Consider the following 14177-nt stretch of genomic DNA (forward strand, 5'->3'; position numbering starts at 1 on the left):
TGTTTTTTTTTTTTTTTTTGGTGGAGCTGGGGGTTGAACCCAGGGCCTTGTGCATGCGAGGCAAGCACTCTACCAACTGAGCTGTATCCCCAGCCCCTATTTCCTCCTTTTTATAAAAATAATATAATTTGGGGAGATAGTGGTTAATTTGTCCTCTGTTCATTTTTAGTAACATGAATGACTCAGATTCTGAAAGAAGAAAAAGAATGATAAGTAAGCAATCCTTTTGATTTTCTTGATTTAAGGATTATCACATGAAAGCAACATTTATAGAAAATCAGAAAACAATCACTTAAGGGGATTGAGTTTTGTGTTGTTTTTAACTAGAATAAGTTGTAAGTGAGTATTTTATTGGATTTAAGTGTCACATATGGGTCTTCCTAATTTTAGCAGATGTCTTTAAGAGTATGATAGCTCTGTTATCAGTAAGTTTTCATACTAATATTAAATAATGTTGTTTTAAAATATAATACACAGATAAGTGGTTTGGGATATGGTGGAAAGTACATGGGGTTGGAATAAGGCAGATGAATCTCATCTCTGCCAGTTTTTAGCTACCTGATCTGCAAGGTATTTAACTCTCTAACTCTCAAGGTCTTAACTGTAGTAAAATGGAGGATATTTTATAAGGATGAGCAATAATATGTAGAAAGTATCTTGTGCCTGGACATAACACACATCTAATAAATGATAGCTTTAAAAATAGATATCTTTTATGTATTGATTTTCAGTTTACCATGTAACTTCATACCTGGCTTGAGATGGAAAAAAATGAAAGTTAGTTCATTTTGCAGTGCAGGATCTAACAAGATGAAATAAGTCATGACAGAAGAACCTAAGACTTAGCCTTGAGACTTGTATCAGGAGCTAATGTGTGTCATCTGGATTTCGTTGCTAGTCACTTGTTTTCGGCAGCTTTTTCGTTGCTGTGGCCAAAAGACCTTACAAGAATAATTAGAAGAAGAAAAGTTTGTTTGGGGACTCATGGTTTCAGAGGTCTTAGTCCATAAATCGCCAGCTTCATTCTTTGGGACCTGAGGTGAGGCAGAACATCATGGCACAAGTGTGTGGCAGAGGAAAGCAGCTGGGGATACATAACAGGAAGCAGAGAAAAAGAGATCTGGTCAAGAAGGAGAAAATATAAATCCCAAAGGCACACCCCCAGGTACCCACCTCCTGCAGTCACACCCTACCTGCCTATAGTTACCACCAAATTATTCCTTATCAGGAGATTGCTGCACTGATTATGTTAAACCTCTTACATCCCAGTCATTTCACCTCTAAACTTTGTTATATTATCTCACATATGAACTTTTGGGGAACACCTAATATATAAACCATAATATCACTTAGGTCCATTTGGACAATCATTCAGAACTCATAGACCAGCCCAGAATATCAATAATCTCAGCAGTTAAGAGAAAGAAGAAATTGAAAGAAAAATAATTGGCAGTCTGTCATATTTAGATTTGTTTGGTTATAACAGAGTGGATGAGATGGTAAAATGAAAAGAAATTTTGTGAGCTCAAGGCTGCAGTTTTGCTTCTGTTATTTTGGAGAAATAATAAATGTTAAACAGTATGCTCTCAAGAAAATGAGAAAAATCAATTTCCACAAAAGACAGAGGCATAATGAGCAGTTCATTTATTTTTAAGGTACATTCCCATATATTATATTTAACTGATCTATATATTGAAATATCTAAAAAATTGGTTGCACAAATTTATGTAACAATGTCTACTAGGGATATGGAATTAAAGAATAATATGGGCATGAAGAAATAAACATCTAAAAGGAATGTACAGGTCAGTGAAATCTGAGTCCTCAATTCCCTTCAGGAGTCCTTTTCACTTCTAAGTACATTCCTGGCCTGGGTTTACTGTTCTCAGAGGAGTAGTGTATTGTGCGCTCTGGAGACAGGCCCGCTAGATGGTGTCAGCCTGTCACTGGACACTTCACTGCTTTTTCTCTCTTATGTGTAATTATTTCTTATTTATTGGTTCTTTTTAGTTATACATGACAGTAGAATCCATTTTGATATGATTATACAAGCATGGAGTATACCTTATTCTAGTTAGGATTCCATTCTTATGGATGTACGTGGTGGTGGGATTCACTGTGATGTTCTCATATATGTACACATGAAAATTATGTTAGATTCATTCCACTCTTTCCTTTTTCTATTCCCCTCCCTTCCCTCCATTCCCCATTGTCTAATCTACTGAACTTCTCTTCTCCCTACCCCTTACTGTGGGTTAGCTTACACATATCAGAGAAAACATTTGACCTTTGGCTTTTCTAGACTGGATTATTCACTTAGTATAGTAGTTTACAGATCTGTCCATTTACTGACAAATATCATAAAATTCTTCTTCTTTATGGCTGAGTAATAGTATACTATGTATATGTATACCGCAATTTCTTTATGCATTCATCTGTTGAAGGGCACCTAGCTTGGTTCCATAGCTTAGCTCTTGTGAATTGAGCTGCTATAAACATTGATGTGGCTGCCTCACTGTACTAAGCTGATTTTAAAGCCTTTGTATATATTCTGGTATATAATTTTTAACCCCTTTATTCAGTTATAACTTGAATACCATAAAATTTGCCCATTTGAAGTTATAATGATTTTTACCCAAAGTTAAAAAAGTTGTGCTGTCATTATGATCTAGTTTTTAAGCATTTTCCACTTAACCTGACATAACTTTTGTTTCCTCATCTATACAATGCATTTAGATTATTGCAGAAATTAAATTAGTTCCACATAGTAAGTACTCAACTACTGTATTATTACAGAGCACAGTAACTGTCTTTGCCACAGGAGTGTAGGCAACCCTGGGATGAATATAGTGTGTTTCTTGGTTTGTTTATTTGTTTTGGTGTCAGGGATTGAACCTAGGGGCACTTAAGGACTGAGCCACAACCCTGGCCCTTTTAATTTTTTATTTGGAGACAGGGTCTCACTAAGTTGCTTAGGGCCTTGCTCAGTTGCTGAGGCAGGAGGATCACAAGTTCAAAGCCAGCCTTAGCAACTGAGAGAGAGAGAGAGAATTTTTTTTTAATATTTATTTTTTAGTTTTTGGTGGACACAACATCTTTATTTTATTTTTTTATGTGGTGCTGAGGATCAAACCCAGCACCCTGTGCATGCCAGGTGAGCGTGCTACCACGTGAGCCACATCCCTGGCCCAAGAACAATTTTTTAAAGCCATGAAATACCTACATTGGCATTATCTGCATGAAAATTTGTTTGGTTGTAATTTTTGTCCAGCACCAAATGGATTTATCCAGCAAGCATTACTAAGCCCAATTATGTGCCTTTTTGCACTTGTCACATTATTTAAAGCTGAAGTCTCCAAGATGAATTAGATTTCTGCCTTCAAAGAGCCTATGATCTAGTGAATCAGTGCTTATCTCATTATATGAACTCTGGTTGGACTTTGTTGGGATATAATTCTCTCTAATCACTGCTTAAAATTTTATTGCCAAAAGAAATAACTTCAAACAGAAGGTTCCAAACCAGATAAGATTGTACAGAATCAAGTAACTACTCAAAGAATCTTATATAGGTGGAATATCCCTTATTCAAAATGCTTTTTTCAGATTTCAGATTTTTTACATTTTGGAATGTTTGCATAGATTTAACTGGGTAAACCTCCCTATCAAAAATCTGACATCTTAAATTTGATCCTGAGTATTTCTGCTTGCAGTTGCAATTCCTAGAGTGTTTTAATAGTGCTTTCTTGCTAGGTTCCTATAAAGCTTTTGTCAAATTTGTGACTCTTAACTGGATGACTGTACTCTCACTCTCAGCCTAAGCTGAATGTATCCACAATTCCCTTCACATCTCAGTTACCCATTTGTGTAAAAAATGCAAATACACTATTTGTGTATATGTGTTTTTATTATAAAGGAATTCTGTATGAAAATGAAATCTTGCAGAAGAATTTAAAAGAACCCTATATTCCCTTCATCCAAATACAATTACTACTTACATTTTGATGCGTTTGCCTCTAATTTCTTTTTTTTATTGCTTTTTTTTTGGTACTGGAGTTTGAATCTGGGGCACTTAACCACTGAGTTCATCCCAGCCCCTTTATTAAATTTTAATAAATTTTGAGATTTTGAGATTTTGAGACAGGGTCTTACTAAAGTTGCTTAGGTCCTCCCTAAATTGCTGAGGCTGCCTTTGAACTTGTGATCTTCATGCCTCAGCCTCCTAAGCCGTTGGGATTGCAGATGTGTGCCATTGCCCCTGGCTCTATGTGTTGTGATTAGGAGAAAATATAGTAGTGTCATACTATTGTGTAATATTCTTTGTCTCTCCCCCCTCTCCTTCCCTTTCTTCCTTCTTTCTATTGAACCAGGGCCTTATACATTCCAAGCATATGCTCTCCCCCTAAGCTATATCCCTGGCCCCTATGGTATAATTTCAGATCTTTTATTTCACTAAAAATAAATTAAGCATATTTTCTTGCTATTTAATTAATTTTTAAATATTTTTATTTGTTCTTATTAGTTAGACATGACAGTAGAATGTATTTTGACATATTACATACACATATGTGGAGTATAACTTCCCATTCTTCTGGTTGTACATGATGTGGATTTACATTGGTTTTGTAGACATGTATCCACATAGGAAATTCATATCTGATTCATTCTACTGTCTTTTCTATTTCCATCTCCCTCCCTTCCCTTTATTCCCCTTTGTCTAATCCAAAGTACTTCTATTCTTCCCTATCCCTCACTTCTTATTATAAGTTAACATCCATATATCAGAGAGAACATTCAGCCTTTGGTTTTTTGCATTTTTATAGTGCTCAAGCTTGAATCCAGGGCCTTGGAAATGCTAAGCAATCACTCTACCACTGAGTTATATTCCCAGCCCTAGACTATATATGTTTTATGACTGCATAATATTTCTTTGAAAATATATGTAATGTTTACTAAACCTATTCCCCTATTATTAAATATTTAAGTTGCTTTTAGTTTTCCTTTAATACAAATAATTCCTTTTATGTTTAAATATGTTTCCTTAGACTGTATTCCTATAGAAGTAGAATTACTGGATCAAAGGATCCTTAATTTTTAGATTATCTATTGTAATGACAGATCTTTAAACCTAAGTTGAAATGGAATAGGTATCTACTCTTCATTCTAGTAACTTGGAAACTGAAGCTGGGAATCATGTGACTGATCTCTTCAGAATTCTCAGACTATCTGTTAGACCAATGGGAAGAGCAAGCTTCCTCTCCACCCAGTTGATAAATCTTTTTAGAAAAGGTTCATCTCAAATAAAGACATGGTTCCTAGAATTTTTCAAAATGTACCATTATTGAAATATTTTTTAAAAGAATATTTGTTTTTTAGTTGTAGTTGGACACAATACCTTTGTTTTTATTTATTTATTTTTATGGGGTGCTGAAGATCAAACCCAGGGTCTTGCATGTACTAGGTGAGCACTCTACCACTGAGCCACAACCCCAGCCCCTGAAATACTTTTTTAATATAAAAAAATGCATGTTATTGTAAAAAAAAATACAGGTATATAAAGGGTTTTATCACGTGACCTTTCCTGTTTGCTCCTGGGCAGAATCGACTCAGTGCAACTGAGTCAGACTGCAGTTCTGTTGTCTGCAGATGCTAAAGGCAGAAACTGTTTTATTATTTCACTCTCCATGTGGGCTGCTAGGCCTAATTCAAATGAACTATCTACTTTCCTTTAGCTTTATGGAATGCTTAATAAGCTTACAGTGGTGGAGAAAAACAAATTAATGATGAAACTAAATAAAACAGATGTTGATCATGATACTAAAGTGTTTTATATATCATAATAAATACTCAACATTATTCAGAAACATTCAATATTGTCTGATACTGACACTTCTCCTTTGAGCCAGCAAACTTTTAAAAGATTAACTAATTTCACTGGTGATTTAACGTGGCCTTTGTTCACTCAGTAATTTATTGTTCTAAGATTACTTTCTCCTCTGGGTTAAGCTGTTAATCCTAGGTATGTGCTGAAGAACTGGATGGCTGAATCTGCAGTACGGAAAGCAGAAAGAAATGATTTTTCAGAGGTAAGATGGTTGACTTCCCTGGTTTATTTTTATTAATTTTAAATGTGATATATTTTAAATATACTTATTGTGTTTATAAACATTCTCAACCATACCATTACCAACACCAGCTTCCCACATTTCACTCTGCCTGTTTTTTCTTGCTTATCAGAGAATCATTTTCTCTTATTTTCTACTTTAATGTGTTCATATTTTAATTATTCATTTTAATTTAAAAAATTCATATGTACAATATTTGAACTTCTGAGGGTCTGATTCTGCTGTTTATTGTTTTTGTTTGGACATTTTTGAGTTTTAATCTCTGAAATGTAGTTGAGGGTGTGTCATTTCAGAGGGCATAGTTAACATTTAACATAATTAGGTCCTATCAGGTTAGAATTATCCTGTGCTTCTACCATGGCACTGCCAACCTGAGTCCATTTTAAATTAATCTTAGCAACAATGAAGATGAATCAATTAGAGCTACGCACATCAGCATGAATGAATCTCACATATAATGTGAAACATAACAAGCAGGAAGCAGAATATTTTTACATTGTGTTACCATTATATATAGTAGAAAAACATACAAAAACATACTAGTATCGTGCAATATGGCTTCAACCATATTGGAAGTATTTGGTTTATGAAACTGAATAGAGGATACACAGGTGCTTATTATATTATTCTGTATAGCGTCTCCACTTCAAATCTTTCATAATTAATTGTTTAAAGATACATTACACATAGTATATTCTTTTAGACCAAAAATAGTCCTGGCATTCATGTTGTCAATGACCGGTCCTAATCCTGGAGCAAATAATATTGATGGTCATGGCCCTCTTTCTCTCTAAACTTATCACAGCCTAAGATGTACTCACAACATGCTGTGTAGTCACTATCAACTGATCAGAGTTGGCATGTAAAGGAAACTATTTTTGCTATTTCTAATTCAGAACTTGAACTAACTTTTTATTTCAGTAGTCTAACTAGCCTGACAATTTTAGGTTTTCATTTTGGAAAATGGAATATTTTTAAATGTAATTTTTTATGGCACTAAGGAAAACAAAGAGAAGGAAATAACTCAGCATTTATCACTTGATAAATTTATCTGAGCTGGGGAAACTAAAGTTGTTTTGTTGGCCTGTTTCTCTTCTTTCCCTAGCTTATATTCTTTCTCTTCCTCCAAATTATATTTGAGCAATAATACATTGCTTACTGGGTGGAGTGGAAAGATAGGATTTCTTAAGTTCAATGACTTTTGTTTATTTTCCTGATGTAGGGGATTGAACTCAGGACCTTGTGCATGCTAGGCAAGCACACCATTGAGCTATATCCCCAGAATGATATGACTATTATAGACCACACTTGGCCGCCATCAGCACAGAATGATATAGGACAGGTACATAGCTTCCAAGAGGGCAACATGAGGTTCCTTGTGTTTAGGAGTTTTTGCAGCAGTACACACCAGCAGTAAGGCCCAACTGTGCAGCCTGGGTGCAAGGAGACAAGAGCCACAGTGGGAAGATTCAGGGGTATCCCTGGCTTAAAAGATTCATGCTGCACAGAAACCAGTCTCTCATCACAACTTGATAGGCAGAGTTTCCAAAGTCCGCACAACAGACTATACCTACAGGTACCACACTTAGGAAAGCCCAAAGCACTATATCAGGTATTTCCAGTTCTACCAGTCCTTAAGCAATTGTCAATCATAGTCAATATTGTATGGTGATACTATTCATATACCATATATCAGGTTATCAGGGGAACAGACCTAGAAACTAAACTAAAGGTCAAATTCTCATTTCCCTCTCAAGAGAGGGAAAAGATTTTGTTAAACCTTTGTACATGTAGCCCTTTATATCTGCAACTGGTTTTCTTCTTCTTTCATCAAATATTTCTTGAGAATCCACTCAATGCAAGGCACTGGAGAGAAGTGTAAAAATCTAGCTGGGATGTTTTTAAACTAGTAGGTAAGATTGATAGGTATGCAGCTAACTTCAATAAAAGGACATGGCTAGTAAATTCTTGGAGAAAAGTTCCAGGAGGGGCTCTAAGAGCATTATGTTTATCATGATGCAGTCTTCCTATTTAAATAATAATACACATAGCCAAGAAATAAGTGAAAAAATGTTCGACATTCTTAGGCATCAAGGTAATGCAAATCAAAACTACACTGAGATTTTATCTCCAGTAAGAATGGAAATCATCAAGAATATAAATAGTAATAAATGCTGGTGAGGATGTGGGGGAAAAGGAACATTTATACACCGTTGTGGAATTGTGAATTAGTATAACACGATGGAAATCAGTATGGTGGTTCCTCAAAAGACTAGGAACAGAATCACCATGTGACCCAACTATACCACTCCCCGTTATTTATCCCAAAGAATTGAAGTCAGCATAGTATAGCGATGTACACATAACTGTGTTTATAGCAGCACGATTCACAATAGCCAGATTATAGAGCCTGTCAACAGATACTGGATAAAGAAAATATGGTATATGTATGTAATGGAGTTTTATTCAGTCATAAAGAAGGAAATTATGTCATTTGCAGGAAAATGGTTGGAACTTGAGATATTATGTTAAGTGAAATCAGTAAAGTCTCATTAAGTCTTTTCTGTCATATGTGGAAGCTAGAGAGAAAAAAGGAAAACAAAGGTTGGAGGAACTCATGAAATTAGAAGGGAGAACAGTAGAGTAGAGGAAGGGAACTAGGGGGAAAGAGGAGAAGAGGGAAAGGGGAGGTATTGGGAAATGAAACTGACCAAATTATATTGTATACGTGTAATAATATGTCATAGTCAGTCCCACTATTTATATAATTATAATGCACAATAAAAATTAATTAAAAAATAAAAACTAGGATAGTGGCACCTGCCTGTAGTCCTAGCATCCAGAAAGCTGAGGCAGGATGGTTGCTTGATCCCAGGGCTTTGAGGCTAGGCTGGCAACATAGCAAGACCCTATCTCAAAACAAACAAACAAACAAACAAACATTAGTGATATACTAATATGGTCTTTTGGCTTTAATGTCTTAGTGTAGATAATCATCCACCTTTTTAGTTAGTTCATTTGTTTAGTTTGAGACAAGTCTCAAGAATTATTTGATGAAAGAAGAAGAAAACCAGTCTCCAGGCTGGCTCAAGCTTATGAGCTCAAGTGACCCTCCCGTCTCAGCCTCCTTAATAGCTAGGACTACAACTGCACACCACCACATTCAGCTTCAGTCACCTTTTTCTATCAGAATGAGGCATTTCCTTCATAATACCTAAGGAAGTCACAAAATCACTGAAAATATACATTGTGGTTTTGGGCTTATTGTTGAAAGAGATGTGTCTTAGATGCCTCCATTTATTTTCATAGGGCAAAATTCCACATGAGGAAGCAATATGAGCTGGAATCCATGCCCTTGATTTGGAAAGCTTGCAAATCATTAACAACCTTTTATTTTTCAAAATATTTTAGAAAATTATAATCCTCAATGCTGTGAAGGAATCTTGAAATTACAGGGATATATTTATAGTCTTCATGGATATATATATATATATATATATATATGTATGTATATATATATTGGAAGAAAACTACATATATATATGTATATATATGTTTTTTTCTCTCTCATTTTGGTCAAAGTAGTACTTAAAAAATTTCTGTGGAATAATAGACATTCTAAGTAACAATTATAGTTGAGGTTTTGATAAAAGATAAAATGTATAAATATTTGCAAATACATTTAAAATGTACCTTGCCACTTTCAAAATTTAGAAAATTAACAAGGGTCCTGAGTAAGAAAATCTGTTTTACCTACTTGAATTGTTTAACTAGGTCCGTCTTCTCCAGCAAGTACTTCGGAGTCCTTTCCAGAAGCATTCTGCCGCTGAGAGAGCAGGCTACGCCTTACCCACTCCTTCTTGGGCTAAAGATCTCAGAGTCAGTTGCTCATCTTAATTTGGGAAAAATCAATTAAAAATACTTCTATTATTGAACTTAACATGGAATAATCTATTTTGTAAATTCTTAATTATCATCTACATTTTGATGACAACCCCATGTTTAATAATAATGATTATATGCAAAAATATTTTTAGCCAAATAAATTGGACCTTATTCTTGAAACATCTCTGTGATTATTTTTGTTCTAATCAATAACTTAATGGAAGAACAAAATGTTTTTAGCAAAACAATGAGTTAACCTCAATGACTAAGAAATCTTCTGACAGTATTTTAATCAAAATGATTTGTAGGTATTCATCTAGTACTTACAAAATATTATGAATTTTGGGGTACATTGATAAGCATGTAGTTTAATTGTACTCCTAGATGATTTTTTTCTGTTATGGAAACATTTACTGAAGTAGAGTAAATATTTTTATGACTCAAATTTATATTTAACCATCTTACTAATTATAAGTGCATGGCCAATCTTCCCTCACCTATATAGCCACTGGGTTCAAGATATATATAAATATATATAAATAGCAGAAAGATCAGTAGAGGAGAGGAAAGGAAACAGGGAGAGGGAGGAGAGGGAAGGGAAGGATAAGTATTGGGGACTTAATTGAACCAAATTATATTCCATGCATTTATAATTATGTCAAAATGAATCCTAACATTATGTATAACTAATATGAATGAATACAAAAATGAAGAAATTTAAAAGTTTCTAAGGCCCAATTATTGAGTTGAATCATCTTAATATCATACCAGCCATTATTTCTGTGATCAAATCAAATATGTGAATCATAATAAAGATCTAAATGTTCTCCCTTTGAGGATTTACGGCAAAATCTTACTTCAGATTCTATCATATGGCAGGTTAAATGTTTCCTATAAACTGTCAAATGCTGTAGTTTTAGTTGCAGTTGACCTATTACATGGGTCTTTGTCCTGATGACATTATATAAGAAATTGTATAGTTTTTATGAACCAAGATATAGGATTATTGTCTTAATCCTTGCACTCTTTGCCACATCCCCCAGCTCTGCCCTGGCTTTTGCACTTGCCCTCATCCAAAGACCTCACTTAGCTTCATGAAAAAAGAACAAATTCTGCTTTGTTTCCAGGACCAATCTAAATAATCACACTTAGGCATAGGAGCTGTCTGTGAAGACCTTCTACTCAGATACCAAAGACTGTTCTACTGAGTGAAAACTGCAGAGTTCATGATCTGGTGCCTGGGTCTGTCAAAAGCAAACTTCTGCCCAGGGTTCACTAACTAAAAGCACAGATTTCTAAGACTTCTGACCATAAATACATGGTCAACTCTATGTGAATATTTTGACTACAAAACTAATTCTCTTCAGTATCTTGCCTAAAATACACATTATCAAATGTTAAAATTCATGAACAGTGTAGTTTTAATTTTTAGTTTTCCCCACTATAAGGATATATGGTATAGATGGAAGTTACTGGGATGTGATCCATCTCCGTGGCCTGATTCCTTTCAGAAGTGACACTTCTGGGGTCTTCAATGAAGCCCATTAAACCAAATCCCTCTCTTCTACTCTCCCACGTCTCCACGGCCTACTCTCTGGACCCTTCCTGATCCACAGTGATGCTAAAGATGGTGTGACAAGGAAATGGCCTTTCCTTACCTTGACCGATGCTGTACTTTTTCAGAGAAATTTTCCAGTTAGGATGAAAGATAGCCAGGCTGTCCCGGCCTCTTTAGACAGAGTTGACAGAAATTTGGGAATTGCAGAGTGACTTTCCTCCATCATAGGGACTGAAAAGTACAGTGACAATGCAGAGGGTAACAATGTTTGCAAAGAGGGTAACAATGAGGTAAAAGTATAGAGAAGAAAATTGAGAAATGAACTGTATTTCCAGGAACCTCTTCTAGGACCTGGCTGAGAGTCTAGGCAAATGCTTGGTGTTACTGGGACTGTGCCTCTGATCCACAGAATAAATGCCACCTTTTACTTGAGCTTTTCCAATTGGTTTTATTACTTAAAGTCATAGTCATCATTGATGGAATGGGCTCAATTATATTTTCAGGGTGCCTTCATCCGTAAGATTCTGTGGCTGTCAGATGGAAAGACACTTTTCCTTCCTTCTGCAGATATGACCATGAACTACCTTTGAGGGTTTTAGACTGAAATAAACTCAGTCAAGCACTACTCTTTTGCTTATAATCGTCCTAAATTCTAAGTTATTCTCAAAGATGAATACATTTTCTGATCTGCAAACCAGGTGGTAATTTTGACTCAGATAAGTAAATCCAGATTATAATCCTTTTGAAGATCTTTTGTCCTGAGCCACCGGGTGACTGACCTGGACAACTGTGTGTTTTAATAGATATTTATATCTCTTTGTTGAACTTTAAATCTTCAAATCAGTCTGTGATCAAATTGTGCCATTAATACCTTTCCTGTATTGTCCCAGGATCTGCATAATGGCCAGGCTTTGGTCAGGTATCAGATAAGCTGTATTTTCAGTGCAGTGACATTAAAAAATCACAAACTAAAACAAACAGGAAATAGAACAGAATGAATTATATTATAAAATATTGATTTATCTGCTGTTAAGCATTTTAAGTTCCCTCCTTCTTCTATAAGCCTACCTTACCAGTTTTAATTACTAAATATTTTGGTTTTTAAAACTGAATGTGTCAATTTAGAGCTTAATTTCCTATAAATACTAAAACTCAAGATTAATCATCTTCCTTAATTCAAAAAACAATGCTTTGTTTAGTTGTAGGTGGACACAATGCCTTTTGTTTTATTTTATTTTTTAAATTTTTATGTGATGCTGAAGATCCAACTCAATGCCTCATACTTGTTAGGCAAGTGCCCTACCACTGAGCCACAATGCCAGCCCCAGGAGTTTTAAAATTAAAACAAAACAAAGCAACAACAACAACAACAACAAAAAACACCCGCAAAAAGCAAAACAGAAAAAAACCCAGAAAAATGAAAATAAAACAATCAGGAACTAATTAGAGAGTAGTTTTCAGAAACTAATTAGAGATTTGAGTACCAGGAACCCAAGATGAATTGGTTATTGAGGTTGGGCATTAAATTCCTCTCTGAACAGGACATGTGACACATGCCTGTAATTCCAGCTACTCCTGAGGTTGACACAGGAGGACTGCAAGTTCACGCAAAGCTTACAAGACCCTGACTCAAAAACAAAAAAGGGCTGGGATGTAGCAGTGGTATAGCAGTTCTGGAAAAAATAAATAAATAAAAGAAATTATCTCTGAGAGAAAACATTCTAGGTTGATGACAATATATGAAATTGCCTTTTTGTTTTTCTACATTTTTATGGGATATTTATGCATTGGAATATTGGAGAATCCAAAAACCATTTTTGCAATGTGTACTACATTATACATATTAAAAAAGCAAAACCAAAACTGTATGTGTGCAGGACCCTAATTAATCAAGGGAGGGGTCTCACAGAGACTGAATATATTCAACTTGTCATGTTTTTTTTTTTTTTTCCTCTTTTGACTTTTTGAAAATTCTGAAGGTCACAACATAGAAATAGAAAATGTTAAAGATCTATAAGACTTAAAAAGACACAGGATTTGGAAAGCTTTTAGAAAGTCAAATATAGTGTTGATATTGCATTAAATTTATACAATCATTTCTAAAAATACCGTCTTCAGTAAAACTTTCAACTTTTATTAATTTGAGGCTTCAGAGCATAATAAAATAAACGAACCCAAGACATCATTCTAGTTAACTTGAATGGGAAGATAAATTCCATCCAGGTGAAAATACATAGGAGAGAGATGTACTGGAGTCGGATAGTCTAAATCTTGCTATGAACATACTTGAGCACAACAGTGGAACTGGACTACATCATTTCTAGTCCGGAAAACCTCAACAGTGAATCTAACAGGAAGGCGACGTCCTGACAGTGAAGCAGCAGGACGTGCACTGGACACTAGCAATGCTCCTCCTGCAAGCACGTCCCGGGCTGCCCTAGGACAGGTTGCCCCTCTTCTTTTGCAAGGCTTTCATGAGGTCTGACATGAAATCCTGCTCTCCGCCCGCTCCCCCGCCGGGGAGTCCTGGGTTCTCGTGCCTCTTGGGGGGCACGGGAGGCCTTTTGACTGCCATCGGGGGCGGCCCGGCGGGTTCCGGGGCCAGGCAGGGC

The 14177-nt window shown here is 35.4% G+C and overlaps 2 protein-coding genes across 2 annotated transcripts in view; one reads left to right on the forward strand and one right to left on the reverse strand.

Annotated features, from left to right (window-relative positions):
- Positions 1-12951, forward strand: part of LOC107150245 (protein adenylyltransferase SelO-like) — a 43551-nt gene extending 30600 nt beyond the window's left edge. Inside the window, exons 16-18 of the mRNA XM_048812755.1 lie at positions 141-213; positions 6004-6083; positions 9897-12951. Of these exons, the coding sequence (XP_048668712.1) occupies positions 141-213; positions 6004-6083; positions 9897-10019 (276 nt within the window). The 3' untranslated portion in view covers positions 10020-12951. The remainder of the gene's footprint in view (positions 1-140; positions 214-6003; positions 6084-9896) is intronic.
- Positions 12952-13678: 727 nt separating this feature from the next.
- The window catches only part of LOC107150301 (amyloid beta precursor protein binding family B member 1 interacting protein), a 99105-nt gene continuing 98606 nt past the window's right edge, over positions 13679-14177 (reverse strand). The window contains exon 15 of the mRNA XM_015495281.2: positions 13679-14170. Coding sequence (XP_015350767.1) covers positions 14003-14170 — 168 coding nt within the window. The 3' untranslated portion in view covers positions 13679-14002. The remainder of the gene's footprint in view (positions 14171-14177) is intronic.

Source organism: Marmota marmota, unplaced genomic scaffold (genome assembly GCF_001458135.2).
Source record: "Marmota marmota marmota unplaced genomic scaffold, marMar, whole genome shotgun sequence".
Classification (NCBI taxonomy): domain Eukaryota; kingdom Metazoa; phylum Chordata; class Mammalia; order Rodentia; family Sciuridae; genus Marmota; species Marmota marmota.